Source organism: Clupea harengus, chromosome 20 (genome assembly GCF_900700415.2).
Source record: "Clupea harengus chromosome 20, Ch_v2.0.2, whole genome shotgun sequence".
Lineage (NCBI taxonomy): Eukaryota > Metazoa > Chordata > Actinopteri > Clupeiformes > Clupeidae > Clupea > Clupea harengus.
Window position 1 is genome coordinate 3372682 of NC_045171.1, and position 27879 is coordinate 3400560.

At 40.9% G+C, this 27879-nt stretch overlaps 1 protein-coding gene across 1 annotated transcript; it reads right to left on the bottom strand.

Annotated features, from left to right (window-relative positions):
* Positions 1–2494: 2494 nt before the first annotated feature.
* klhl4 (kelch-like family member 4) lies at positions 2495–27879 on the bottom strand. The gene is made up of 11 exons (XM_012840669.3): positions 27111–27879; positions 13251–13418; positions 12622–12758; positions 11804–12000; positions 9498–9710; positions 9184–9370; positions 8364–8588; positions 5827–5989; positions 4860–5072; positions 4222–4393; positions 2495–4080 (listed from the first exon to the last, which is right to left on the bottom strand). The coding sequence occupies exons 1-11, from the start codon at positions 27533–27535 to the stop codon at positions 4021–4023; spliced, it is 2160 nt and encodes a 719-aa protein (XP_012696123.2). The 5' UTR covers positions 27536–27879; the 3' UTR covers positions 2495–4020.

Sequence of the window (27879 nt, forward strand, 5' to 3'; positions counted from 1 at the left end):
TTCCTTTTTTTTTTTTTAAACATGCAAATAATTTTAAAATCTGATTATGTCTCCATGTGTAGCGACCCTGAGCTAGTTTTACAACCAGATATAATATGTTTTATTGAGCCAACACCCATACACAACGGACAGCTTCTATCTTCACCCACTCACTGACAGAAGGGTTAGGAAGACATCAGATTTAACTCAAACAATGAATTAAATGCGGTTAGCATCCACGGCCCACAATTCTCTCTGGCTGATCTTCCTCTTCTCAACATTCTGTCAGTTCATTCATTACCCTAACTTGGCTTGAGACGGCGCTGGTGGTTTCCTCTTCTTGCTCACAAACAAAGATGGTTACCATTTGCCTCCCCCAATGTAACCTCCTCCCATGCTCCCAACTGTCACCTAACCCGAACCCTGCTCTTCCATGCTGTACCTGCCTCTACCTGCACCAGGGATTTCCCTATGCTGTAATGCACCTTGTGTATGTTGAGCCACTTCTCCTTGGTTCCACTTCTTGCCCCCAAGCCATATCCTAAATGCCTTATTCATGATTCTCTCAAATTTCCTCCACCTCTGAAATGGCAATTTCATACACAGTCAAAGGCCACGATTTCAATTTACCCAGCAAAAAGGTCTTGTCAATTGTATTGATAGCCTTAACAGTGTATTATTGTCTAAGCAGTGCAACCTGTCCTCGGTCACTCAATGTGGAATTGCACCACCTGCCTAAACTCTTCAGAGGTCTCTTCTACAATAGACGAAATCACGTCACGATCACGACTCATATCATCCATACAAAAAGCTCTCTCCCACCAGTTTACCCTAACCCTAGACACACTTCTACATTTGCTATGTTTCACTGTCATCCTTGCCCATTTCAGACTGTCATTCAACTTGGCTAACAGCTGCCGGGTACAAAGAGCAGTTGTTGTAAGTGTTGTCATGTCGTCCATATAAGCAAGGATGGGGTATCTCACCACCAACAACCTATTTAGATACCCTTAAAATGATTTCCATTTCCATGGTGAAAGCCAATGGTGAAATGGTGCATCTAACCATGCAATCTCCAGGATATGGTGTAGTGACTTGTGTTGAAGCAAAGCTGAATATTCTCAAAAATATGAACTAACGCTGTAATCTTCTCAGGGACCTGACAGTAACTGAATGCCTCCCACTGGTTTAACTGGTGCTGTGCTGTGTTATGAAGGCTGACAACATTACAAATAAATAAACAGTAAAACAGAAACAAATTTGAACCAGTGATGCTTTCAAAACCTGCCTTCCCCCGCTGTTCACTGTCACACCAGCTCTTAAATCACTAACTACTACCTCACATGTGTGCATAGTGTCTGCCAGCTCTTTAGTCATCTAACTACTACCTCACATGTGTGTATAGTGTCTGCCAGCTCTTTAGTCATCTAACTACTACCTCACATGTGTGTATAGTGTCTGCCAGCTGTTTGTCACCCATAGAGTATGCTGCACCCGTCTAACCTTGAGTCAGTAACACAGGTACACACTGACTCCATTATCTAGTGACAGCAAGTATTGCCTATGTGGCCCTTTCTGCAGCCTGGGTTGTCATCATTGCCTGTCAATTGTGGTTGTTTACCGTTAAGTCAGATTTTTTTTTTTCACTTAAATTTCAGACTGTATCACCAGCCTAACAACATAGTGATGTCAGGTAACATTAGGACAAACATGTCAAAAGAAACATCCTACAGAAGGTGGCAAGCTAAGACAGTCATTCCTAATTCAAGTCACTTATATGTTAATGTTAGCTAATAGTATCTTACTTTATTTGGGCATAATTTGATAGCATTGTTTCAGAGTTGAAGTCTGAAGTTGAAGTTGAAGTTGAAGTCTAAATAGCCACGTCTTTGTTTTGGTCCTTCATGCCTAAAAAGTGTTCTTTACAGCTGAAATGGGCTGTTCAAGGTAGCCTTCCCTGAAGCATGTTGGGCTGTAGAACTAGAGTCAAGGCTGTAGAACTAGAGTCAAGGCTGTAGGACTAGAGTCAAGGTAGCATGACTTCACTTTCAGGTGGAGAAGAGAAGCTTGCCGTACTTCCCCCTTAGGCTGGAGAAACTAAACGGTAGATTTAAGCTAAGCCCTTTTCCCAAAAAGTAGGTAATCTCTTCACAGCAATTTTCTATGATTACTATATTGTTGAAGTAGTTTGTGGGTGCTAAGTTTTTTAACATTGTCTGACCAGTGCAGTGTCTGTTTTTCTATTTATCTAATAGTTTCAATATTTTGTTGCCTGCATGTAACATTGAATATAGTTCAAGGTTCACTAAGAGCACACTCATCTGTGTCAATCATCTGTTTGGATGAACTACTGTCCTCAGTAATACAGTGTGGAAAGTGCACTAAACCTCTTCACTGATGGTTGCAAAATAGCCTACATTTATAAATGACCCCCTTTGTCAGAACCATACTGCAGATTAACTGAATAACTCTCTTATACAAATAAAACTGATGTCATTTAATAATGATGACAATATTTTCAGAAAAGAGAATGGACATGTTTATTTGTAAGCCCACATGCTATATAAAATAATGAAAAACAATTGAAAACTTTCCTAAAAGCATCACATCTTTTGCAATTATAAATACTTCATCTTCTTAAGAATGTTCTGTATGGCTGGAATACTTCTTCAGATCCTAGTAACCATCCCTATTATCTAAAAGCCCTACCATTAGCTTGCAGGATAACTCGACTACACACCCAATCATTTGAGCATTTCTAAAACCCAGAATGGAAGACTCCATTGCCACAGTAAGAGGCTGGACAGATCTCTGTTTCTTGCAGACAGAGCCATCAATAAGGCCTTTCCAAGTGCTGAAGAGTTCTTCGTCACAGCAAACAGACTTAAAGTGTCTTTGATAATATTGGGTATTTAGCTCAAACATTCATCTGTCATAGTAACACTCTGGCAGTGGGGTCAGCTAAGCCTCACAAAATCACTCCGTGGAATCTTGTTTTCTTAACGCACGCTTGTGCTTTTATACAGTAACAAGAGCCAGTTTCCCCTTGTGTCAGTTTAGGATTTTACCAACAAAGCTATCGCTTCATATCAGCCTTAGAGTCATATGAAAATAGAGACCAATTTTCAAAGTATTGCAGAGAAGCATAAAACTGTCTCAAAGCAGCATGCTCTAAAAAGAAAACCCGTCGTGAATGTCAGAACACCGGCTGGAAATGAAGTACATGGTTGCAGTCATTGGCACATTTTCAAAAATCTTAGCAGTAAAGCGAAATATCAATATGATATAGTTGCATATTCACTATCGTGTAAATTTCATCGACATCAAGACAAGACCCCTAAAGCGTGCTAATGACTTTGGTGTTTGTCAGCTACTCAAAAAAAATGAATATTAATAATCGGTAGATGCGTGCTAAATTTGGGTTTTAGACAAAGACAGCTTCAGGATGTCAACTGTGCATGTCATGAGTATTTGCAAGTGCTTCGCGTAACCCAGCTGTTGTTTTGTTGCAAGCTCACAATATCTGAAATATTCACAGTGATTTCTTAAAAAGACTAAAATACATTGTACACAAAACATCTAGAAATGAAGTAAACATGTTAGTACTTATTTTGTCTCAAAATACAGATTTATAGTGTGCATCTAAAATGCTGGAATAATGAAACCTTTAAAGAAGTACAATGATGTAATCATGAAGCGATTTCAGTGTAGTGATGAGATATTTTGTAGCTTTGTCTAGAACATTTTAGCTGCACCCTCTTCACATTTTGGTGAGTGATTGTGTCTTCCCTCAGTGAGAACAGTCACTGCTGTCTGAAACAAGGCTTTTGGATCCTCGTTGTACAAAATGAATGTTGCCGATCTTAATTGATCTTAATCAATGTTAAAAAGCAAAGGATTGATCTGATAACTCTGGTATCCTTGTCATCAACACAGTGCCTGATGATAAGCATACAGTACGTCTCTGTCCTTGAAAAAAAAAGTCCTCTGCTGTTTCCTCCTGCCTATATCTCCAGTCTCCCATGGGGAACATCAGAGTTCTCAAGGCAGTTTTACAACCACAACACAAGCTCCAGCCCTTCCGATTTTCAGTGTGACCTCCTATATGAAAGGTAAAGAGATAAGATTATTAACAAAGAAATCCTCAGTAGTCTGTACAGCCCTGTTACAATTTTAATGTATTTAAATGCAAACACATTATCTACCAGATGGCCACTGAAACAGGGTCCTTATTAATGTTACCTCTGTCCATTCGTTGTTTTGAGCATCATAGGATTCCACAGTACTTAAGTAAGACTGTCCGTCATATCCCCCGACGGAATAGAGTCTGTCTCCTAGAAGACAGACACCGACACCATCTCGGGGAACACTGAGAGACGCCACGGTTGTCCAGGTGTCTGTTTTTGGATCATATCTGTAATGACAGGATGGTACAACTATCATTTTGGCACGACTGCAAAATAACAAAAATCTGTGAATATGAAAACATGACGTAAAAATGCTTTTGATAATGATGAAAGCAACTGATGACTGATGATGACCATATGTTTATCAAGTTGACTACATCCAAGCTTTTATAAGCTTGTAGGTTTTGCAATCATGTTTCCTACCATGTTCTAAAAGGAATCTAAATTGACGGTCACGCTTTATCAGCGCCAGTAGGTGGCGCCAAAAACCAGGTAATCGCAATTTATTTCACACTCCTCCATGTTGTCCTGATAGTTTTCCAGCTGGAGAGAAGAAGAATCTGCGGGGTTCTGCAGGAGAGCCTGCTGTGTTGACATTGATATTCTGTTGATAGTTCATCGGCTTTGAACAATTCTTTCCCTGAAATTCCGTATCACAAAGCATTTTTTAATGTTACAGGATCTGGTGTTTACCTTTCAACGCAGTCGGAAAGGCGAGAACAGTGATTTGAAGCTGGTGCGTCATGCCCTCCGACTGCATACAGGAAACCGTTGTATGTGGCCACACCTACTCCACCTCTCCTCTTGGACATGGGTGCACACATACTCCACTTGTTGGTGTGGGGATCAAAACACTCCATTGACCGGAGGCAGGAGCTTCCATCGCGACCACCTACTGCAAACAACCTGCACAAATGCAACGATACACCAGTCATACTTTCCACTGGCCGAATGAAATGATACATTTTAATCATTTGAATTTAGAGTACATCTGTCACAGTGATTTGTTTCACATCAGAGCAAGTCAGCGTGATCGCACAATAACTTAATTTAGAGGCATAGCAGGAGGATCCTACAGGTAGCACATGTGGTGGCAAATTGTTGTCTGGACTTATCCTGACCCTGTCATGGTGAAGAAATTGCTCAGTCAGTCTCTTTGCTACAGTGTAAGAATGGACTCCATTTTCTCCGGTAAAAAACAAACAGCTGTGCTTTTTCCATCAGTTTGTGCCGCTGCTCTGGAGCTGGACTAATGTAAAAGACATTTGAGACTCTCTGGTCTCCGAGCCCATTACCTTCCCAGGCAGGCATTTGGGAGCAACAAAATATATTGGATGAGACACCTAATACAGACAGTGTCATTATAAGAAGCTGGGGGGGGGGGGGGGGGGGGGGGGGGGGCAATGTATAATCATAATCAGCAGCGTAATGGCATTGTGCAGGACGGAATTTGTTTCTAGTTTCAGACAATAGGCACATATCATGTCTCTGTCTAGTGAATATTGAGTAGTTGCCATGGCGTCTCTGCTGCGGCACGTGACCAAATAGAGTGGGCTATTTGACCACCACAAGTTCACCATAAAGCATCCTTTGAATATCGGACGGACCGCTGCCTTAACTAGCGGCGGCCGCGGTAATTGTGAATGCTGTAATTACTTACTTCCCATTGAGAGCCGTGACTCCCACAGTGCTGCGCGGGGTGGACATGCTGGCCACATAATTCCACTGCCTCGCCTGGGGGTCCCATCTCTCCACTGTGTTCAGATAGCTCCATCCATCATGTCCCCCTACTGCATACATGGGTCCTTCCAGCACTGCAATGCCTTCTCAACAAAAAAGGAGAATCATTATTATTATATTTACGATACACATACATTTAACTGACACATTTATGTGCCACGGGTTTGAGCAGGCTGGTTTTATACATACAGGGGGGAATGAAATTAGAGTTGAGGGTTGAAGATTGAAATGATAATAATAAGGGCAAGAGTCAAGTAATACATTATTACTCATGTATTTACAAATTAGCCACCAAACAGTCATGTACAATTAGAGTCTTTATTCAATCTAGCGTAATATCAGAGCAGTGAAAACTAAAGACCACCCACTTACATTAAAATACCAAATAAATCTGCAACCCCAGCCCCCCGAATGTGGTTGCGTTGCTGTGAGACAAATCCATTATGTATTCATGTTGCATCCCACTGTCTTCTCCGCAGAAGAGCCCCCTTATGCTTCTGCTATAAATCTTGGCATGCAGCTCTTTTTTGTACTTGATGTATAAATAGCTCCTTGACCAACTGCAATATATACTACCTTCTCTCGTGTAACCTTCAGTAACCCCAAACTGGCACTGCACAAAGGGTTTTCATAGTAAGTCTGACATTTTGTTCAGGCTGCAGAAACATAACATTGTTCAGGGTCATCTACAGCCTCCAGACCATTGATGATATGCCGTTAAATGTGATATATGATCTTCTAGAAAAGGCTAGTAAGTATGTACTGACAATGCTGTCTTTAAATTAGCACACTGGCATCTCTTTAATGTGATACACACTGTAATTAGATTGGCAAAAATTACATTATGCATGTGAATGCTCAAACCATAACAAGAAATCCATTTTCTTTGTGTTCCATGTACAGTATTTTGACTTGTTGTTGTAAATGAGTTGCATCTCTTTGACTGCCCCCAGTTCAGTTTTCTGATATATGCTGCTGTCTTTAAAAGCCTGTCGATAGTTTAGACGTTGTTATTTGCATTTGATTTCAGTAATACTCTTCACAGTAGGCTACGGTGTAATTTAGAGAGCAGGTTTCAAGTCCGCCATCCATCTTTTATTAGTCACAATATTATTGATGCAGTGCAGATGTTAAAGAGCTACAAATAAGGCTTTATGACTTTCAATCCACACACGGACTGAAATTGCTTTCTGTAGTACTCCTTCTATTTTTTCTGTTCCTCTACCTTTTACCCCCCTCTATCATTCCCTTCACTGAAGCGTTCATTTCTCGACAACACAAATTATCCTACTGTGCTTTGACTTTTCGCCAGGTACCGTATGAACTTTGAACTGTTTTGACATTGGTGCATAGAAAGACTGTGGCAGTGTAGGAACGTGTCTTCAGTGCCACCAGTACATCACATGCCATGGACGGATACCCTTATCCATCACAGCATTCTCATCACTCCATTAATAACTCACTCACTCAGTATGCTTCAAAAGCTTAGCACTCTAAAGCCAACCTTAAACCCCTTTTCTACATATTCTCTAGTTTATAGTGAACACTCTAATTCTGTGCAGTATCTATGAGATTGAGTAGCAGCCTTATACTGTTTTTAAATCACCGTATATATATGTGCCGTTCTAGATACTGCTCTGGCATTGTGTCATTTTCTCCTGGCGTTGGCTGAGAAACCAGTGTTATACCAGTGTGTTCCCAAAACATATGACATCCAGCTCTGTGTGGGAGGCATCCAGTAACGCTGCATTCAGTCTAGCACCACATATGTTATTTATGTCTTCGAAGGGGATCAAAAAGAGGCCGCTTAATGCCCTACATGGCTGTTAATTTAGTCTGACTTGTCAGCAACGATGCTTTTAGACGCATTTCTTGTGGTATTATGTCTAAAGCCTCAGTCTTGTAAACCAACAAGTTCACTGACAGCCACTTAATAATATTTACATGCCCCTGGCACTTAGTTTAATAAATAATAATAAATCATTTAAATAAACAAATGTTTATTTTGAAGTCAGATCTGAACAGCCAACAGGGGGACCTGCTATTCAATTAGACAAGTTTAAATGTGCATGCAGGCAGAAATGACTTAAATGCTCTTGACATTTATTGTGTTGAACACCACTGAGAAGAAATGAAGAATTGTTTGTGTAATTGGTTGTCATGGATGCACTGTACCAAATGGGAAACCTGGGGCTAAAAATGTTTTCTGCCTCCATTTGGGGCCACGAGGTTATTTCCTATTCAGACTGTAAGATGTCAGCATCTATGCTTTAACTCCATTGTGGCTCAAGTTAGGCTCTAGGCCTCGCTGATCTGTTTTGACTAATTACATTTGACAGCCTCTGGAGAGAGCTTGTCAGTGAAAGTCAAAGACAACACAAAATCTCACTCTCATAAATGAGTGTGTAGGCTGCTAAAAAGGCTACAAAGAAAAGTACAAGTAGGTCACAAACGTACCCAAACCATGCCGGTGGGTAGACATCGGTGGCATGGTGGACCAGACCTTGTTGATTGGGTTATAGCACTCCACCATATTGGAGGTCTTGAGGCCATCCCTTCCTCCAACCACATAGAGCTTGCCGTCAATCACTGCAACTCCAAACTGCAGACGTCTCCCGTTCATGATGCCGACCTGAATCCACGTGTTTGTTCGGAGGTCATACTTCTCTATTGTAGTTGAGCCTGAGCAAGAACACAAGTTGGGTTGCTACAGTTCTTTGTATTGCAACATCATTATAGATTTGTCACTGTTAACTAGACTCTTGACGTGAACTGTTACACTCCTTCCAGACGTGCTGAATATGCTCCACCACCCATGTCTAAGTAATAAATTAGGTCACATTTGTGTTCTATATCTATAAGTATTAGGGTTGTCAAAATAGCATGGTAGTTATAGTTAATATATAGTAATATAGTGGTAATTATAGTATGTTATTCAACTACACTATATAAAAAAACAACATTGCTTCTGACCGAGGTTTAGATTAAACAAAGCATGTAATTAATTAGATCATTTGTTTATTCGCTTGTCAGCCCTAATATATAAATTCATATTAAAAAAAGGAAAATATAAGGATATTAGCTACTATAAATGCAAGGTTATATTGATGCCACTTCATTATTACTGCTTGCTATCTGTTGTACTTGACAAGGACAGCAATGAATTGCAGCAATTCGAAATCATGTTGAAATCATTCTGACAGAGTATAGAATGAATCATGCAAAAAGCAAAAATAACTAGTACAGCTCCAGGGATGAAGGTATTGCCTGAGCTAACCTTTTGTCGAGTCCATCCCTCCCACTGCATACAGAGCGCCAACAGTGGACTTCCTTGGTTTGGTTCTTGGGCTCTGTAACATTGGCCGGCGCTCTGGCAAGAGATGATACTTCATTGCCTCCATGAGAAGCTTTTGACACTCCAGATCTTCTGAAAACATTTTATTATTTTCCAAGTCAGCCAGAAGCTGAAGGAGAGAAAAAAAAAAGCAACGTAGCGTATTATTTGAAAGCCTACACAATGACCTTAAATCAGTAGAACTAGTATGGTTCAATAAAGATATTAAAGTAATATGTAATTTGGCTTTGGCAGACCTGAGGCGGCAGAAGAGGTAGTCGGATCAAAGCCAGGAGCACACCCAGGTCTTGCTGACGGTGCTGCACATCGTAGCGCACCCACGTCATCAGAGCCTGGAATATCGTCTCCTCATCTGGAACGTTTATGTCATCACTGGACAGGAGCTTCACTATTTCCATGGTAGGAAGTAGCAGGAATTCCTGGTTCTGGATCACCTCTAGAAAGTTTTCCTGAGGAAAGAGTGTTGAATGATCAGTGGCAGAGCTAGGAGGAAAAAAAAATTGCAGAACAAATGGAAAAAAGATAACCAGTACACATCCTCCATTAATAGCTACATCAGTGTTTGCATAACACATTAATTATTGTATTCATATTTATGTTTCATGTTTAGGTTGCACTTTGTTCGAAATGTATTAAGGAGACCTACATTATGGAAAAGGTCAGTCATTCTTAACAGCTTGAAAGACTTTCTTTTTTCCTGTGCAAGTGATGTTTAATAATGTAATGAGCTCTCAGTGGGGTTGGCGAGACAAAAGGCTGAATTACTGTAAATGAAGGTGTGGAACAATTCTAGTGAGAATTGCATTCCATCCCATTGATGCCGTTTCTGCTCTGAGCTACGGGGTCGGCAGTGATTTGCTTGATCACTTGTTCAAGGACATCTGAGATGGCCTTCTGATATAATGGCTTCATTCCAGATAAAAGAGATCATGAAGGGAGAGCAAATCTTTTCAGCCGTGTTCGTCTGAACCTCAGTGAGCAGGGCTTATTGCCAAGCAAGGACCTTCGTGACGCATCCCCCGAAATGCTCAAGGATTCATCTGTGTCACTAGAAACTAAAATGCTCAAGGATTCATCAGTGTCACTAGAAACACAAGAGTCTCATTGATCATCCATCAGCCACAGAATGAAGCACTTCCCATACAAGCATCATGTGATCATGCCTTCAAAGCGCACTGGAGACGTAATGAAATGAGTCCTGTTTATTGATTTTTCTTTTTCCGTCATTGCTTAGTGTGGATTCCAGTCGTGTCGCCAGTGGCTCTTGACAGCGATGCAGATCCATTATTGCAATTACCCCCCATATGTACCCAAAAAATGAATTGAATATCATAACCTTAGCCTGCAGGAAACAATCGCTTAAAAGCCACTTGGAGGTAAATGTTTTAACTTGGGACTTTAAATGTCAGCAGTAAGTAAGAGCTTAGATAGAGGATGTGTGTCTTATAACAACTGAGACTGGCTGACAAAGGGGTTTGATGATTTAAATGCCAGAGTATTTCATGTTTTCACCTTTAATCCAATTGAAAGTAAATACAACGCAGGGCCTTTTCACTCAGTTTAATCCAAAACTGTTCACTGTGCCCCTGCTTTATCCATCTGGGAAGCGTTGAACAGTTTGATGTGTTTGTGTGCTGAAAATATTAATAACATATTTATCCTCTCTGCACGGCAGCAGATAACAAGATTTGTTCAAAAAGCTTTTTCTGTGATACTCCTGAGAGATTCCTGTTTTGTCAGTCAGCCGAGGACCACTGCTACCTATAGTATCATCGCTACGAAGCACAGCCAGGGTAATTGGCACGGTGACGGCTTCACACGAGGAGCAGGATGTCACCATCAGAGGCAGTGCGAAAAAGCGCTGGAAAATATGCTTATCGAAATGGAACTTTTCTGTCTGAACCCAGTGGACTGTGGCCTAGGAAGCCCCTGCTCTCCCCACGTTCATTATGGAGGCGATTGAACAGGAAGTCATCCTGCTTGTGCTCTGTGATTAGATTAACCCCTCGGCTCTCTGGGAAGCCCTATGTAAACAGCCTCTGCAGATGTCCTTTAGGCGATAACAACCATCTCCCTAAGTTGTTTCCGCAGCGGGGCAGAGATGTCATCCTGCAATTCCGTGCTGTGGACCCAGATCCCCCCTGAAGAATATCAAAGGCATCGCGCGGCCTTTCATGAAAGCTACTTTTAGGTGTTCTCACACTGAAGATGGTCAACACACATCCTGAAATCAATGTCATGCCTTGCCATGCCAATAAAAACTACCATTTTATTTCTGTCCGCGTCTGATTCTCCCTGTCAATAACACGAGTCATGAGAGTGGATTGATGGATTACATTTCTTGTCAAACTAATTGTCCTTCTCTCAGTGTTTCCCCTGCTTATTCCCCCATAATAAAGGCAACTGAGCGGTCCATATGATTAGTGGCACTTTTGAAGTGGAAAATCGTTTCTTTATCAGGCTCTGTGTGGATTAGACGTCTCCATCCAGAGTTGCTATTAGTATTTGCTGTGAGTGCACAATGAGTTTGCTGAGACCCTACCATTGTGTAATTATGGGCTACGTTCAGCAAGTCCACGCATCCTTGTGCATCAGCAAATGAGCGGATTCCCAGGCAGTTGGACGGGTGGAGCTGTTTCATTAGGAAGTTACAGCAAACTTCAATCACTTGCGGGAGCTGCAGAAGGCAGGCAGCAGCGAGAAGGCTTTCAATGGTCTCCTCCTTCAGTTCCAGGACCCCTATGAAATAAAGAGCAATGCATCAAAATTCATCATTATTGATTTTTCAGTGCACCCTTTCCACATATAATTTCAGAAATGTGGTCTATCTGAACGATGACCCCTCTACATACTGTGTAAGGTCATTTCGCCTTTTTTCCCTGAAAAACAAGATATAACTAAAAATCGCTGCCACCGAAAGTGAATAAGCTGCCTCTTTATGTGCCTCTTTCTACGGAGATGCAGAAGCACAATTCACCTGCCAGAATTTCAGAAATAATTCTAGCCAATAAAAATAGGTAAATCAGGTTAGAATGTAGTATATTCATTGCAGACTGGAATTGGAGAAGCACCCCTGGACAGAGTCTGAATGAGGGGAGCTAGGGTGAAGAGGAATGCATAAATCTGAATAAGAAGAGAACAGCCCACGAGGTATAGTTCCTTTTTCATGGTCTCTTCCTATAATCTTGCTGCACCTTGTGAAATTTGTTCCCAAAATCGTGCTAAAACATTGGACTCTAGTCTCTTGTATTGGACTAATTCATGAGCTTGTTAGCATATAAAAGCAAAAACTCCTCAAGAGGATCATTCTTTTTCTCTCCCCTGGACTATAAAAGTTAAAAGTGTCATCTGAAGGCTCACCAGTGTATGCAAAATGAACCAGTGATCGCAGTGCCTCTGGATCAACGCCCTCCATTTTGATCTCCTCTTGTTTCGCCTCCCTTACATCATTGGTGAACATGGCCGCAAAATAGTCAGAGACGGCACTCAGAACGAGCCTGCAATGACAAGAAATACAACAACTAGGCCTAGAGTGGAATACGAACATGTGCTGACAGAATGAGTATGTTCAATAAACTCAGCCTGGTTTATTTTACACACGGTATATGTGTTTCCTTATGACTGTATTTGAGGTTTTAGTGTACACTTCTTACAGCTTCAGCTGTTGGAAGCAGTCTGGGATACACAGCTAGAGAGGAGCTCTTAAACTATGTAAACATCATGCCGCTAAATATCCTGATACATTCAAAATCGGTTGCATTGCACATGACATCATTTGAAACAGAGATCAGAGATCATCTGTTCAGATTTTTGAAAGACAGATCATGAAATCACCGCATCCATGTCTACTTGGTCTTCCTTTTCTTCCTTTCCTCTGAAGAATATACATACAATATACATAAGCTTTATGCCAAACATGCGGGCAACTGAGATCAGTCCCTCAGATCTTACACATTATCCACATGTATTACATTGATAACCCCGCTGACCTGTGAGCAGGGATCTTATGATCCCCAGCGATCAGAAGGACATCACACAGCTGCTTGTGCTGAAGGTAGGTCTCCATTTTGCGGAAGGTCTGCTCTGCGTGATTTGTGGCTTGGAAAAACTCATCTGAACAGTTCGTGCTCATCTTGGAATAGCTGCTCAAAGTCAACCTATGAAAACAAAAGGAAGGTGAGAGGTCAGTGATGCGAGCAGAGGTGGTACCTCGTAAACCCCCACCCTCCTACGGGAGCATGTATGAGGATGTCAGAGCAGCAAAAATAGAGGATATTTTACAACAACATCTGCCACATCTATCAGGCTCAGCGGATGGAGGTTGTCAGTAAATCAGTGCTGACACTTGATAGGTTGCTCCTGTCAAATTGGCTCCTCAGGGACCTATCAAACCTCTATTAAGCTGTAGCGGCCATTATAGAAGACACAAATCTGAGAGATTACATAGCACAGAAGCATGAACCTGCGATAATTCAGTGTTTATCCCAGTCATATTAGAGCAGGCCCACAGAAAAGTGCTGAACTGAGATGACACCGGGGTGTCAGTCTGACCAAAGAGTTGCCATGTCAGTTGTGTGTATGTTGTGCATCCACCAGATAACTGATACAATAACAGCTTGATACAATGGTGCCCAGAGGGACGTATGTGACACTGCGTATCTTCTTCCTTCACACTTGACGGGGCTGAAATAAAACCATTACAGCTAAACTCCGTAAATAAGAGGATCAACAACCGCAGTATTCCAAAGGGGCAGCTTACAATCTGGGCAACTTCTGCCTTCCAAAATGTCTGCTTTTTTCCCAGACTTGTCTTTTTCTGGGCATCTGGCTATTGCTTCAGAGTGCTGTGATACTGTTCATTCTGAGTTTCCCTCCCTGTGGACCAGTAGATTACATGCTGTTGTTCGGCATCAGAATAATCCTTCAAACTCATTGCAAATAATTCACACATGTTATTTTGGTATCCTTCACAGCGCAAATCCGCTCAATGACATTTCAGCAGTCTGGATCACAGCTTGAGCAGTCAAGCTGTCTTGGGCAATAGAAGGACAGCAAGTTTAATCTAGTGTTATTTCTAAATAAATGCTATCTTCGTTTTCTTAAATGGTAGTACCATATACATATTCTTGATGGTAGCCTATGAGATTTCATACTGAGACACAACATGCATATTATTGTGTATATATTTTATATATATATTGTCATATATACAAATGTATACGTATTTTTGTATGTTACATTACTGAGCAACGGTTTATGCCGTGATATATAAAATGTCCGATATTACTGCACTTGTGGTCTAATGTATTTAACAACTGAACAAACTCTTGGTGAACTTTAAAACACTTAAAGATTTATCTACTTGTAAAAGGAGAAACATCCTCTTAATTTTATGTACTGGCAATAAAGTTGTAATTACTGTGTATATCCAATTGAAGGCTGCGATAGTGAAATCAATAGGTCTGCGACCCGGAAGACAGTACATAAAGAACATTCTACACTATGTCCTTGCATTGGAGGCCGTATGTGTACCAGCAGAGTAATGGAGGTACTGGTAATCGAGCAAACATCATATGTGAACCTAAAGCAATCTGCTTGCTTTTGCTTTTGCCTTTGCAGTGATGATCCTCCTTCTCCAGAGTTGACTGGAGTGGGTTTTGCCTGGTTTCTCTGTGAGGTCATTAAGGTAACCGACAAATAGAATATGCTGTTGTATCTCTCATGTTAGCTGTCCGGGGCTTGGGAGGCCAGCGGACCTTTTCAAGTTTGAAGGGAGCTGCCAAACACAGGACACCTGAGGACTGAGCTGTAATTCAAGTCAGTGGCGAAGGTCTTAACTCTTAGCTACTAGAGTATTTGCCCTCCAGCAGAATCTTAAACTTCAAAAATGGAAATAAGAAAGTTGCACAGGGAAACATAGAGATGAATCAGTGTTTATCAATCCAAATATGCAGTGCTTGTCTGTAACCGCTAACATGAGCTTCCACTATTACAACCAAGTGGATGAAAAGGTTTTAAAAGTCACTACATGAAATGACTTCCTTGGAATATATGCTCATATTTATTATAATTTACCCTGGAACCATGCAACATCCCTTAATGTGTATAAATGGGCACAGATGTCATGTTCCCTTACTTCCTAGTAATCTGATGTTATAACCAAGTCTCTAATTATGCCTGAATCTATGTGCAAATCTAGTTAAAGGTGGTGAGTGGTCTTGCTGTGAAATATGACATGTTTAGACCTACAATAATATTGTATATCTGAAGAGTCATAGTTGACAATTGTCCCTCTATGCTGGATGGTTTTTGTTCAGGTCTTTCTTGTATGCATTTGTTGACAATTTAAACGTGCAAACAAACAGTACCAGTATGTAAAGTACGCAGAAGCATTTTCATTTTTTACAACAAAAACTTCTTACAATGCCTCAAAATCAAGAGATTCTGTTACATGGTGAGTGTACGTTTTGGTTTAAGGGTGCCCAGAAAGTTCAGCATTTTAATGACTCAGTTTGAATTCTCCTCTCTGAATGAAAAAAAAGAGCTGATAGCCATCACATGGACTTGTTTGTTTTATGTTAAATACTCTGGTAATTTATGACGCTGTCACCATGGTTCTAGCCCGCCCCAGGCCTGGCTGCGCCGAACAAGACGTAAGGCACAATGAGAGGGGTACTAAAATCTAGATGCAATGCCTTTATATCAGCACCCAGGCAAGGGGTGAGGACTTTTTTATGTCTACCAATTTCACAGACCTTAATTGCTTTTGTATCACATCCTGAAGAGCAGTAAATTTCCTTAAAATGTTGACTTTTTGTCAGAGAAATGGAGCTGTTTACGTAAGCTCTTTGTGGCAGTAAAAAAGAGTCCACTAAAACTGGGTAACGTTTTCCAACCCTGCAGAGAACACTGCCTTGAATGAGTGTGCACACACACGTACACACACACACACACACACACACACACACACACACACACACACACACACACACACACACACACACACACACACACACACACACACACACACACACACACACACACACTGCCTTGAATGAGTGTGCACATTTCCGAGATCAGAACATATTCACACATGTATTATGAGAGCACTTGAATGAGTGTGCACATTTCCGAGATCAGAACATACTCACACATGTATTATGGTTTTGATGTAGGTATTAATTTCCATCTCCATATTATATCATTGAAATATATCCCCCTAGCTACTGTACAACATCCTTTGGAAGAATCTAATAACTGGAAATGTTCCTTTGGTTTGACTTTCATTTGATTTGATTTGATTTCATTTTTAATTCAGTAAAACAAATAAAAAATGAAGAGTGTGGCGGGGCAATGCAGGTATAGAGGTGTTCTCTTCTCTTCAGAGACAAAACAAACATTGCTCTGGCAAAAAATATTGAACCACCAACTAAATATTAAATACACGTCACTCAAGGGAAAGGTATTTGGTTTATATCATATGAAACACAGCCAAGTTATTAAAAACTAGAGTAAAGTAAGAAACTTTGAGAACTCAAAACATTTTTCAGAACACTTATTGCATGCAGGAAACGTATTGCATGCTATAATAAATATGTATTAAAAAATATAAATGACAACAGTTTGGGATTTAGTGTTGCATTTGACTAAGTAGGTTACATTATAAAACCACAAAAGAGAAGAGCTATATCTGTTTTAGAGGTAAATGACACTGTAGCTGCAGTATTGTAAATGTGTGAAACTGCACGGTTGGACTCACATTTTCAAATCAATACCTTGTGGGAGGATGCACATTTAGTCAACCCACATCACTGAATTGATCTGAAAATAGAGGATTCCAGTAGAACCACCAGGCTTTCTAGTATTTTCTCTTTCAGCAACACAATGCTCCGAGCTATTTATGAATGTATATGTGTTATATAGTATACGAGTGATGGGTATGGACTACAGTGCACGATAGACCATCAGTTGATATCCTGTAATAAGGCCTACTGTCGGGTATTATTTCAGTTCCAGTTCGGCCAGTGTTTGAGCACAACAGTGAAGAAGCAGAGAGCCGTACCACTATCCCAGCCTCAAGGCAATGACCTGTTGCATGCCCAGGGATTCCCTGGCACAAGCAGAAAATGTGCCTCGGAGGCGATTCAATCCATGATTTGTGTTGCAAGGCATCATGGGATGGATGTGCAATTTCGCATACTTTTGTCTCACTATTTATATGCACAAAGAGTCTTCAATTAGTGTCACAATGTCTGGGCTTCGGGTATGAAAACAAAGGACAATCTGCCACACACACCTTGGAGCGCTGCTGGAGAAGAGAACTGGCTGGAATCAAAGGGAAAAGGTCTTCTGCACACGCAGATCCAAACCAAAACACACTATTACAAGAAAGCTTTTGGTGACTTTGTCCTTTCCAAAATCAGCAGCTTTCAGAGTAGCCTGAAGGTATGGACTAGCTTATAGTAGAGAGGTATGAAGAAGCAGTGCTTGTGCAATGAAATAGGTCTTTTAAGTATCTATCAGAGTTGTGTTGTGTTGTGTTGTGTTGTGTTGTGCCCCAAGTGTTTGGTATTGTTCTCATGATATGATTCCCATTTAAGATCTTTTAAGTAGGGCCTCAGTTTATAGGCTTCGTGTTGATATTGCTTTCTGAGAGAGCTGTCTTGACTGAGCTTTAATCACCCCTTTGTTCCGACAGCAACAAAACAGATCAAAAAGCCATGGGGCTCCCAAATGAATGCATCCGTATTAACTGTTTCTAGAGAGCAACTGAGCTGCAACATATCGCTACAAAATACAGAAATCGGTTCCTTACAATCCTGAGAAATTGTCAGATTATGTCTCATAAAAAGGTTTATCAGCACTAACTAAAATAATAACAATAATAATAATCACTATGTTATTATTTTCAGGACAACTACAGGCTGGGATGCAATTCATGGTTCATATTCCAGAATTTGAGTCTGTGTCACTTCCCAGGTCCTCAACATTACACACTGATATGCTTGACCTTTCGAGACGCAGCCCCCGGCAAGTTCCAATCACACACTAATACAGCCAAAAGGTTTCTTTCTTTCGTTGGAATGATTTTTTCCTCAGTGTGATAAGATAACATTGCATCAAGCATGTTTGTTTTCCATGGGTGTAGTGATTTGTTCACATGTTTGAATTGAAGTGAGAATAGACAAAGAAGGGCATGGTACATGCTGTGGAAAATAAAATATATATACTTTTAGGAGGGGACACTTGATTGACATTTTACTTCCTTCCCTATACCTTTATGGATCTTTGAATTCAAAAAGCGGAATTTAAAGCCTTATCATAGTTCCCGCACAATTACAATTCCATGGTTAAAACCCTAAGAGGAGTTGAATGAATTCTACTTTCAAAGAGGATTACAGTATGCTGCAACTGAGTCCCTTGTGGCAGTTTGTTTCTTGGAAATCTTCTTAGACACCCAGGCGGCTCGACAAGACTACATATTTCGTTAGATCATTTCTCTCTCTCTGTCCTCTAAGTCCGGTGGATTGACTACAGAGGGGGCTCTATCTTCTCTTTCTAACCTTATCTCTGTTCCTGGTAATACCGGGATTTGTGTGTGCTAAAGAATTATTTTCATTCAGTGCAATCACTTCATTGAACCAATCAAAGCGGAGCGTCTGTTTATGAGATAACTGTCCTATCCAGAGGATTCAGAGACTGCTGTGCATTCCTGGAACCATTCATCTCTGGCCGTCCACCTGTGCAGTGCCGTGTGGCATTTCAATATCATGTTGTTCTTGTGATCTTAGGGCGGCAGAAAAAATGTCACCACAAACTGGAATGGATTTGACTCAGACAGAAGTTCGTTTCGTACTGCACTGAAGTATTTCAGTCTATAAAAATAGGTCCAGAATGATGTCAAGGTAATTCAATGCCGCGTGGCTATCTAAGGTGTTTTAATAAGAACATAAAACACCTTTTCCCTTTCTAACCAAGGGCACAAATGATCTGCACTAAAGCCATCAGTATTAGCCGAGGGCCTTTGAGCTAGGATATATAGGAGGGGACTAGCTGGTGATGGAGAGAGCCATTGCCTTGTGTTTCTGAGAGCCCATGAAAACTGCTACTGCTACAGTAATGGGGATGAGTTATTGTTTCAACATGCCTTGCAATCTATGTATGAATCCCACTTGTCATAAGGCAACGTAAGCATAAGTTCTGCTCCACCTGATATAATGATAGATGATATAAGGCATTTCTTATCAACTGATTCATTATCCATCATTAAATATTTTAGGTTTTATGTTGAAATTAAAAGGTGGCACCGTGAGCGTTTCTTAAGATTTGTGCGTAAGAAGAGGTTTCAATGGGGCTTCAAAAACAACAGGGTGTGTTATAGGAGGAAATTAACTTTTTTTCCCAGTAATAATTTGTGGAGGAAAGTGCAGAGGCAACACATGCACTCCTTTTCCAATGGAGATTTGATATCAGGAGCTATCACCTGATACTGCACTGCTGAGCCTGAGGATTTTCTTATTCTCTGCTGAATGTGCAGATTTAGCAATTAGTTTGTGGGTTTCATATTTATTTATGGACTGTTTCTGTATAGGGTTGGAGAAGGCACATCTCAGGCTACCTTATAAAGAGGGAGAGACCATTTAGTCTCTGTCCCTGTGGTAAGAACCTCACTGTGAGAATCAGTTTCTGGCTAGTTAAAAAACTAATATGGTCCATGAACAGTGATATTCATGTTCATTAGCATCTTGCTGCATGCGTCTTTGAGCTCTGGGTAGAAACACTATCAGGTGAAGCTGGTGTCTATAAAGGCAAATGCGCTTTACTGGTTTCTTGTGCATTGTGTATTACTTGTTACTTTGTTTAAAGTTTATGTTGTAACTAATTGCACCTTCATGATTGAATATACCAGTTAAGTGGAGCAGGCTTAGAAGCACATTTGAATTTCAGTAGCAATAAATAAGGAATCTCATTAGTAATTTCTGAAAAAAAAATTCAAACTCAGTTTGGTTGTGTTCTGCTTATTGGAAACCCTGTAAACAATTAGCAACCACTGATTCACTCAGAAGGAGGTGTATTGCACACTGAATGGCTGTGATGCAATCCGCGGAGAGTGTTAGCTGATAGAATGCCTGCTTTGGGTACACTTCAGCTGTACTCTTCCACATATCTAACCACCTGCAGACCTACCAGCCCAAGCCTACATGTACCAAGACAGCAGTCTTTGTGGTCTCTCTCTCACCTCCAGTATTGTCAGCCTTTCCCCATCATATACTGCACACTGCATACCTCCCTCTCTACCTCTGCCTGTATAAGAGTAGGTTATAATCAGACCGGAACAATGGGAGTCAAGGTGTCAATGTCAACAGTTTATGAAGATGCCATGAGTCTCCTGCGAAGATGAAGCTTTTACAGCCTATTTGAGTTACTGTTCATTCCTGGGGATGCTGCTATCATAACTCTCCAAGGCAATTTAGTGAGAATTGAGATATCCTTCAAAATAACAGCTGCTGACTCAACTCTCCTGTATTCCCTTTATGAAGGGGTCAGGGACGAAATGTAAAGGACCCCTTACATCAACGTATCAAACCAAGGATAAATTGTGATTTCAAACGTTTTATTTTTTTTTCCCCTTTTTAAACATCACATACTATTATACTACTAATTTGGTTGGTTAAAGTAGTCTACAGACAGAAGAGTGTGATAATTAAGATTACTGATCACAATGAAGGTCGAATTTGTCAAGTACTGTATGTGCACTGAGAGTATGTGAGTATTTTATCTTGCAGCCTCATTCACAAAATAAGACCGAAAGGATTATGCTAATCACTAAATCTGTTGCTGATTCCATGTCACAAAGAATAGCCATTTTTGATCTTAGGTGTGACCATGCAAACAAAATGTGACTGCTAGTAATGCAAAGTCAATATAGACAGAGATAAGCAGGGAAAACCTCTTTTCATGCAAACATGCACAGGCTGAGCTGGTCTGACATTAATATTGATGTAGCATTGGGTGGTGCAAGTTCTGATCAAAGTGTTTTGATTGAGTCGCGATAGGAGAGAGCGAGATTGATGTTTGTTTGTTTGCACAGTGTGCCATATGTTGTAGTCTGGTGGACCCTGTGCCACTGTAGTGAGTAGACCTGCTGTCAGTCTGACAGTCCAGCCAAACAAATGATATCAGACATCACAGATGCTGCTCAGATTTCTGGCCCAACCGCCGGTAAGGGAGCGAGGAAAGAGAGAAATCCCCCTCTGATAGCAGCTTGACTGAGAAAAAAGGCCTGAATTTATTTTTTTAATGGCGTAAGCAGAAACGAAGGTCTACCAATGACACACGTACAGACACACAAATCACTCTCAAGAGGGTACTGCAGTTCCACTATTTAGTTGTGCATGGTTGCAGAGATAGAAGAAATGAAGTAGTCAGTCTAGGAAGAGTAATTATGACAATGAAAAGTGATATCTTCATAGCGGTTGCGGCTTGTCATATTTTCTGTGTTGAGCTATTTGTCTGGCCTCGTATGATCACAGCTGAGATGGTGACAAATTATGCATCACTGGTTTATGATGGGGAATTTAATAGGGAACCTCAGCTGTAAAAGCAAATTGGTGTGAACCTCTCTGCCAGCAACACATCTGTTCAGCAAACAAGGAAAACTCATTTAAATACATTCATCACAAATTCCACATCAAGATATGGAGAACGCATCATTACACCTTGGAAAATAATCGACATTATCCTGGGTGCTCATATTTATATGCCTTATATGTAATATCTAACACGTCTAATGACCAACACTGAAGGTGCCAATTTTGTTAGTGTTTTCTCAGTATTGAGAACATTATTGATAGACTCTTACACAGGTATAAGTTGCTATCACTTTATATAGCTATACGATGTAGGTTTACACAGCAATTCAACCAATATGAAAAAGTAAAACAAAATAAAAACATAACTGTTAATGAAGCTCTAACTTTCAACTATCACTGAACTACACACTACACTAGACTCATATCCAGGCCTGACCACTGTGTTACTGTGTTACTCACTGTCAGAATATCAACAAATATAGCAAATACAAATAAATCGGTGAGGGGTGGGACGGGGTGTTGTAAAATGGTTGTAATAGAACCGGCAGTGAGGAGAAACTACTGTAATTCACAAATATTGTAGCCTTAAACTGCAGTTTCTTACCAGTCTTAGCTGCATATGTATTCAAACTTGGTTGGTTTTATATACTCCCATACAGTGTATCCAGAAGTTAATTTAAAGATAAGGTATATTGTATGTATATACACGTATGTGCAAAGTTGTTGCTGCATGTTGCTGGTCTCAGGTCTCAGTTGAAGGCTTCACTGCTGAAATCATAATGATGATGAATGTAATTATGTGTTAATTTAATGCACACACTAGTTAAACTGGTAGCTTAATGTGCAGTGCTAACGCTGCAGTGAATCCCCACTCAAAATGAAACCACATAACGAGACAAAGAGATTCCTTGGACTTGACTTCTCTCTCAAAGACAGTGGGATCAGCCTCTCTGGAGAGCCCAGCCTGGTCTAGTTCCAGAGGGTTTCAGGAGTGAGGCTTTCATCCCTCAGCTCTGCATTGCGTGCCTTTGTTACTATTTCAAAACAAGAGATAAACAACTTCATAGGGAGGGGATGGGACCCCCAAAAACCAGAACAATAATTAAAATGGAGACCACCATTAGATGTACTGGAAAACATAACATGGGGGAAAGGGGTACCACTATGTGTGTACGATCATGATGAATGAGCTCCTGGTTCATTGATAATTTTATAGTCAGCTTGTTTTGCTTCAAGCTCTAGTCTGAGGACGGTGACGCGATCTGAACATGCTGACATCACTCGTAAGTACAACTCGATGGCTTTTCCTCCAGCCCTAATTTGAATTTGTTTTTAATGAGCCTTTAGAGTGCTCCAGGACACTGTAACCAAATAAGCATTAAGCATTATTAAGAAGCAAAGATGGAAGTGTGTTACCAAATATTTAAACTTCTAATGGCCGAACAACATCTTGGAAGCACAGTATTATATAACACGAATTCTTTCGGCTAGGCCACAATGTGGTGTTTTATCAGTATTTTCATTATGACCAGGTTAGCATTTCAATGAAGAGCAAATGTCTGAAGCCTCAAAATGTTTGTTTGGCTACAACTGATGTATAGATGAATGCGTTTCATAACAATATAATTACAAATGATGTCTAAACTTTGCCAGTTTATTCATCCAGCTAACAAGATTTTAAAAATGATTAATTTCCTGAGGACTTAGCCGCTAGCCCGTTTTATAAAGGTTACCCCTCCCCAGTCACACTCACACTTTCGGTTGCTGCACTCTCTCCCCCTTTCGCTGTCTGCGTAATTCATGGAGGGCATTATAACATTAAAATAAGGTGACACACCAAACTCGCGCAGCACTTTTCATGAGATCCCGAACCCAACATTTGCATCTGATATTGTCTGCTAGGGCACAGAAATATTCTTAACACAGCGCATGATGTTTTTGACCATTACCATGGTGATGGTGTTACTAGGCTGACTCCACATTAATTCTTTGCCTGAAATATTTTATTTATTACGTACCATGATCAAATTTGGCTGCTTTACAGGCTTTTAGACGAGCTGCTGCATTTGGGAAATCAAGCCCGCTTGAGGTGTTTAAAAAGGTGATCACAGTTCACACCTCAGGAGTGGCAAACACACCAATCTGCTACTTTTCTGGAGGCCTTCGCTTTTTAAAAGGAGCAGGGAGCACGGAGCAGGGGAAGAAATATGTGAATAGCTGAGCTCATTTTCACATGATGAAAATAGAATTAATATCAAGAAATTACTAGATTCAGTAGACTTGACATTTCTCATCACATTTCACTTCTATCCTAAATGCTTACAAATCTAGATGTATAGGATTTATGACAACCTCTGCCTCTTAAGATACATTATTATTTCAATGACTAAATATCTATATCTCAAACAGCTTTATCTTAAAATATAACTATATCTCGAAATAGCTATGTATCTTAACAAAACTGAAATCTGAAATCTGCCATGTTTTCTGTAACATTAGGCAACAATCCATGTATTAAAATCAGATTGTACAATTTTGACACATATGCATCATCATTCACTTCACCCCTCACTTCAAGTAACATTCATGTATGAGACAAATGACATGCAGAGCCAACAATACATTTCACCTGAATCCGTTTCATTTTCACATGAGGTCCATAGTAGAGGCTTTGAGAAATACATCACACTGCCTGGACACATACGCTTCCACACGTTTCCACTCAGGAGGCAACCTTTTTGATGCCATTTCTAACTGCAAGGCTGCTTTGCCCGATATCAGACGGTGTTTTTAAAAAGTCACCCACACTAACCAAAATGAATAGAAACATTGCATCACTCAATAATACATTGAATTGTACTGTTATTTAATTTGCTTTTACACATAATCCTGCATAGTTGCATAGTCTCTCTGTAATTTATTCCTTCACAATATGCTGATTTACAACGCAGACTACGGTTCCCCCCATCATGAAAGGACACACATGTGAGAATATCATCTACCTTTCAGAATTGCAGGTCGACATGATCGGTGACATCATGCCACTTCAAACAAGGATTAGAAAAATCCTACACCTTAGGTGAAGGACATATTGCAGTATTGCCAAATATAGTGCTTAGCCCATTAATACTGGCTCATCCCCATTTGCCATTATCCTGGGCCATTGCTTATGGGCGAAGCTGCAGGTCAGTATTTACATGCGGTGTATTGACCTTCCCATCCATTAAATTAGAACGAGAGCTACTCCTTGAGAGGAGGGTCAATAGATACACTGTCTTGATGGACACTGAGATTAACCTTTTCTTTCAACTTAAGTGCAGAACCCTGGTGTAATTGCAATTTAGTTAGTCTGACTTCATGTCTGACACAAATCTGTCCACCCAACTAAGATTGTACTAACGACATACAAAAAGCAGGTAAACCATGAAATGAATAGTTTTGAGACTAGGCCTTATTTTTGCAGATTGAGTAGAATACATTTGAATTTTTATCTTAAGTAGAAAAAAAATTGCAGAGGGAATATAAATTGGCCAGAATAGTCATTTATTGCCTCAATGATTCTCAGTACAACCAAGTCTTCAGTATATCACATAGGCTGCACCACATAACCTCATACGTTTATGTAGTACCTTGAGAACAGTTAAATGTGCTCCTACAAAAATAACATCATCTGCTACAATCATGCACTTCATATGACATTTCATGTGTTCATATTTCTATTGTTCACATTCAGTGTACTTGCAGACTTTCATCTGCATTACATCTGTATGTCATATCCTTAAAGTACTCAAAACTTTCAGTGTCCTAAAAACTAATGGCATCTGAGCTTAATCCAATTAAATCATGCATAGTTGCTGTGACTATTTAAAGACCAATGTGGATACACTGAACTCATCAAACTCTGTTTAGTGAGGCAGGATCTGCGTCATAATCAAAGGAATTTACTATAAACGGATATATGAAACACTATTTTCGTAATGCCTGGCTGTTAAGATGCTTTGCTTGTCAACATCCAGAAGGTGCATGGAAGTCATGAATGGATGTCTTTAGACAGGTCATACATCACGCTCGCTTGAGCAGGGATCTCAGTCTGCATTGGCCCCCCAGGCCGTCTAACCCAAAGCCTATCTGAGGTCGAATGGTGGACGACTGTCTCTTTATCTCACATGACATCGTCGTTTTAGTGGGGGTCAGCCATGGCACTTCCTTTCACAAGACGGCCAGTTCACTTCCTGCCACATTGCGAAATGAAATTACGCTGGACAGAAGTACATTTTTACAGGTTTCTCTCACAGACAAGGCACTTAATGCTCGAATATAAAACAGCCGTGGGAGGCAGGAGTTCATGCTCCCATAAATTTCTATCGATCCTGGTGAACAAATTAAAATCCCTCTTTTCACTTCTGCTCGACAGATAAATAACATTTCTAGCATGGATAATTTATGGTTTTTCCCTTCCCAATTTGATAGCGCCTGCGCCAGTACTCTCTGATGTAATGCTGTTCTTCCTGTAACATTTATAACTCAGTGGATGAATGCGTTAAGATGCACGGGGGGGAGAGAAGGAACCCTGCTGCAGGTTATGAAAATGCAGTCTAATAACTGACAGGAATCACAGCCAGAAATATCGCAACTTCATATTTGAGTTGTCTGAAAAAGAACAGCACAGGGTTGTGACTACTAGAGCTTGCAGTTGTGTCGTCTGCCTAATGAATAATACATGTTCAGGATATGTTAGAGCTCTGTGTTTTTGCCCTGTGCACTATTTCATTGAACGATCCCCAGGTGTGCAATAGTGGAGGCTGCTCCTTTGGTGCTGATTTGAAACCAATAGCCCCGGTAGAGATTCAGTAACTTGCTTTAATAGAGCTCAGTGGGACCAAATATTACATACACAAGACATAAATGACACGCCCCTTCATTAGTGAGTTCATTTTGACAGGCATAAGCTCATTTGTGTCCAGAGTCACCATAACACTGTTCACTGTTCACTGTTCACAGTCACTCTTCCTCCATGCTGGTCCAAACTTGATATACGGCACCATCGTTTAAAAATCTCTTGCGAGAGTATGCATCAGTTTTAAAGAATATTGCCGTTGGAGTAAATTGTTTTAACTGTACGCCGTAAGGACACTCTGAAGAACCTACATTTCTATTTTCATTTCTATGATTACTAGTTTGATTTCCGAAAAGTATTGCTGTATAGGTGCACGGGCACATCAACTTCTGCCTGTTTTGTTGAACAAGAGCTTTTACCTTTCTTTGGCTGCCTCCTCCAGAGGGTCCTCTGGGCTGCTCTTCACCGTCTCCTGGCTGCTGTTGGCATCCTCCTTCCCGCTGTTGGTGGGCGAGCTGGATTTGGGGAGCTCCTCTTCGCTCTGTAGCTGCTGTATTATATTGTGTTGGTTCCATGATTGATGGCTGGGTCTCACGTAGACAGGCGTGGGTCCGGGGGTCGGTGCCAGGATGCTGTGCACCGGACTGTTGGTCTTTCGGAGCCCTCCTCTGTCCCGGGAGTGACTCTTCAGCCTGCCCTGCACAGGTGTCCCCCGGTGGTCGAAGCCGTCCGGCTGGAGAAAGCCTCCATTCCCCGCTGAACTTTGTGAGGAGTGACTGAACCAGCGCCAGCGGAGCCTCAGGATCTGCTTCACGTCAAACTCCTTCTTCCCCGACACAGACATCCTGTTCCTCAACCAGTGTGGAGGCAATAACACATGGAAATCCCAAAGACAGAGAGGCAGAGGCGCCTGTGCCTGAATGTCAGTGTGCGTTCTTGCTCCTCCTCTTGTCTTGGCCGGTTCGTCTCTGTGCAGTCGGTAAAAGGAGAAAGAGTGTGCTGCTTTTGTCTGTGCCAGAGCTTTTTTTTTGTCTCCCTCCCTCCAACTCTCACAGCCAGTCCTGGTGCTCAGTTAATGCACACGCATGATACACTCTCCCCCCTTTCTCCCTCCCTCCTTCCCTTCTCCTCTGTCTCTCTCTTCCTGCGCACCGCACACACACACACACACACATGTACACACACACA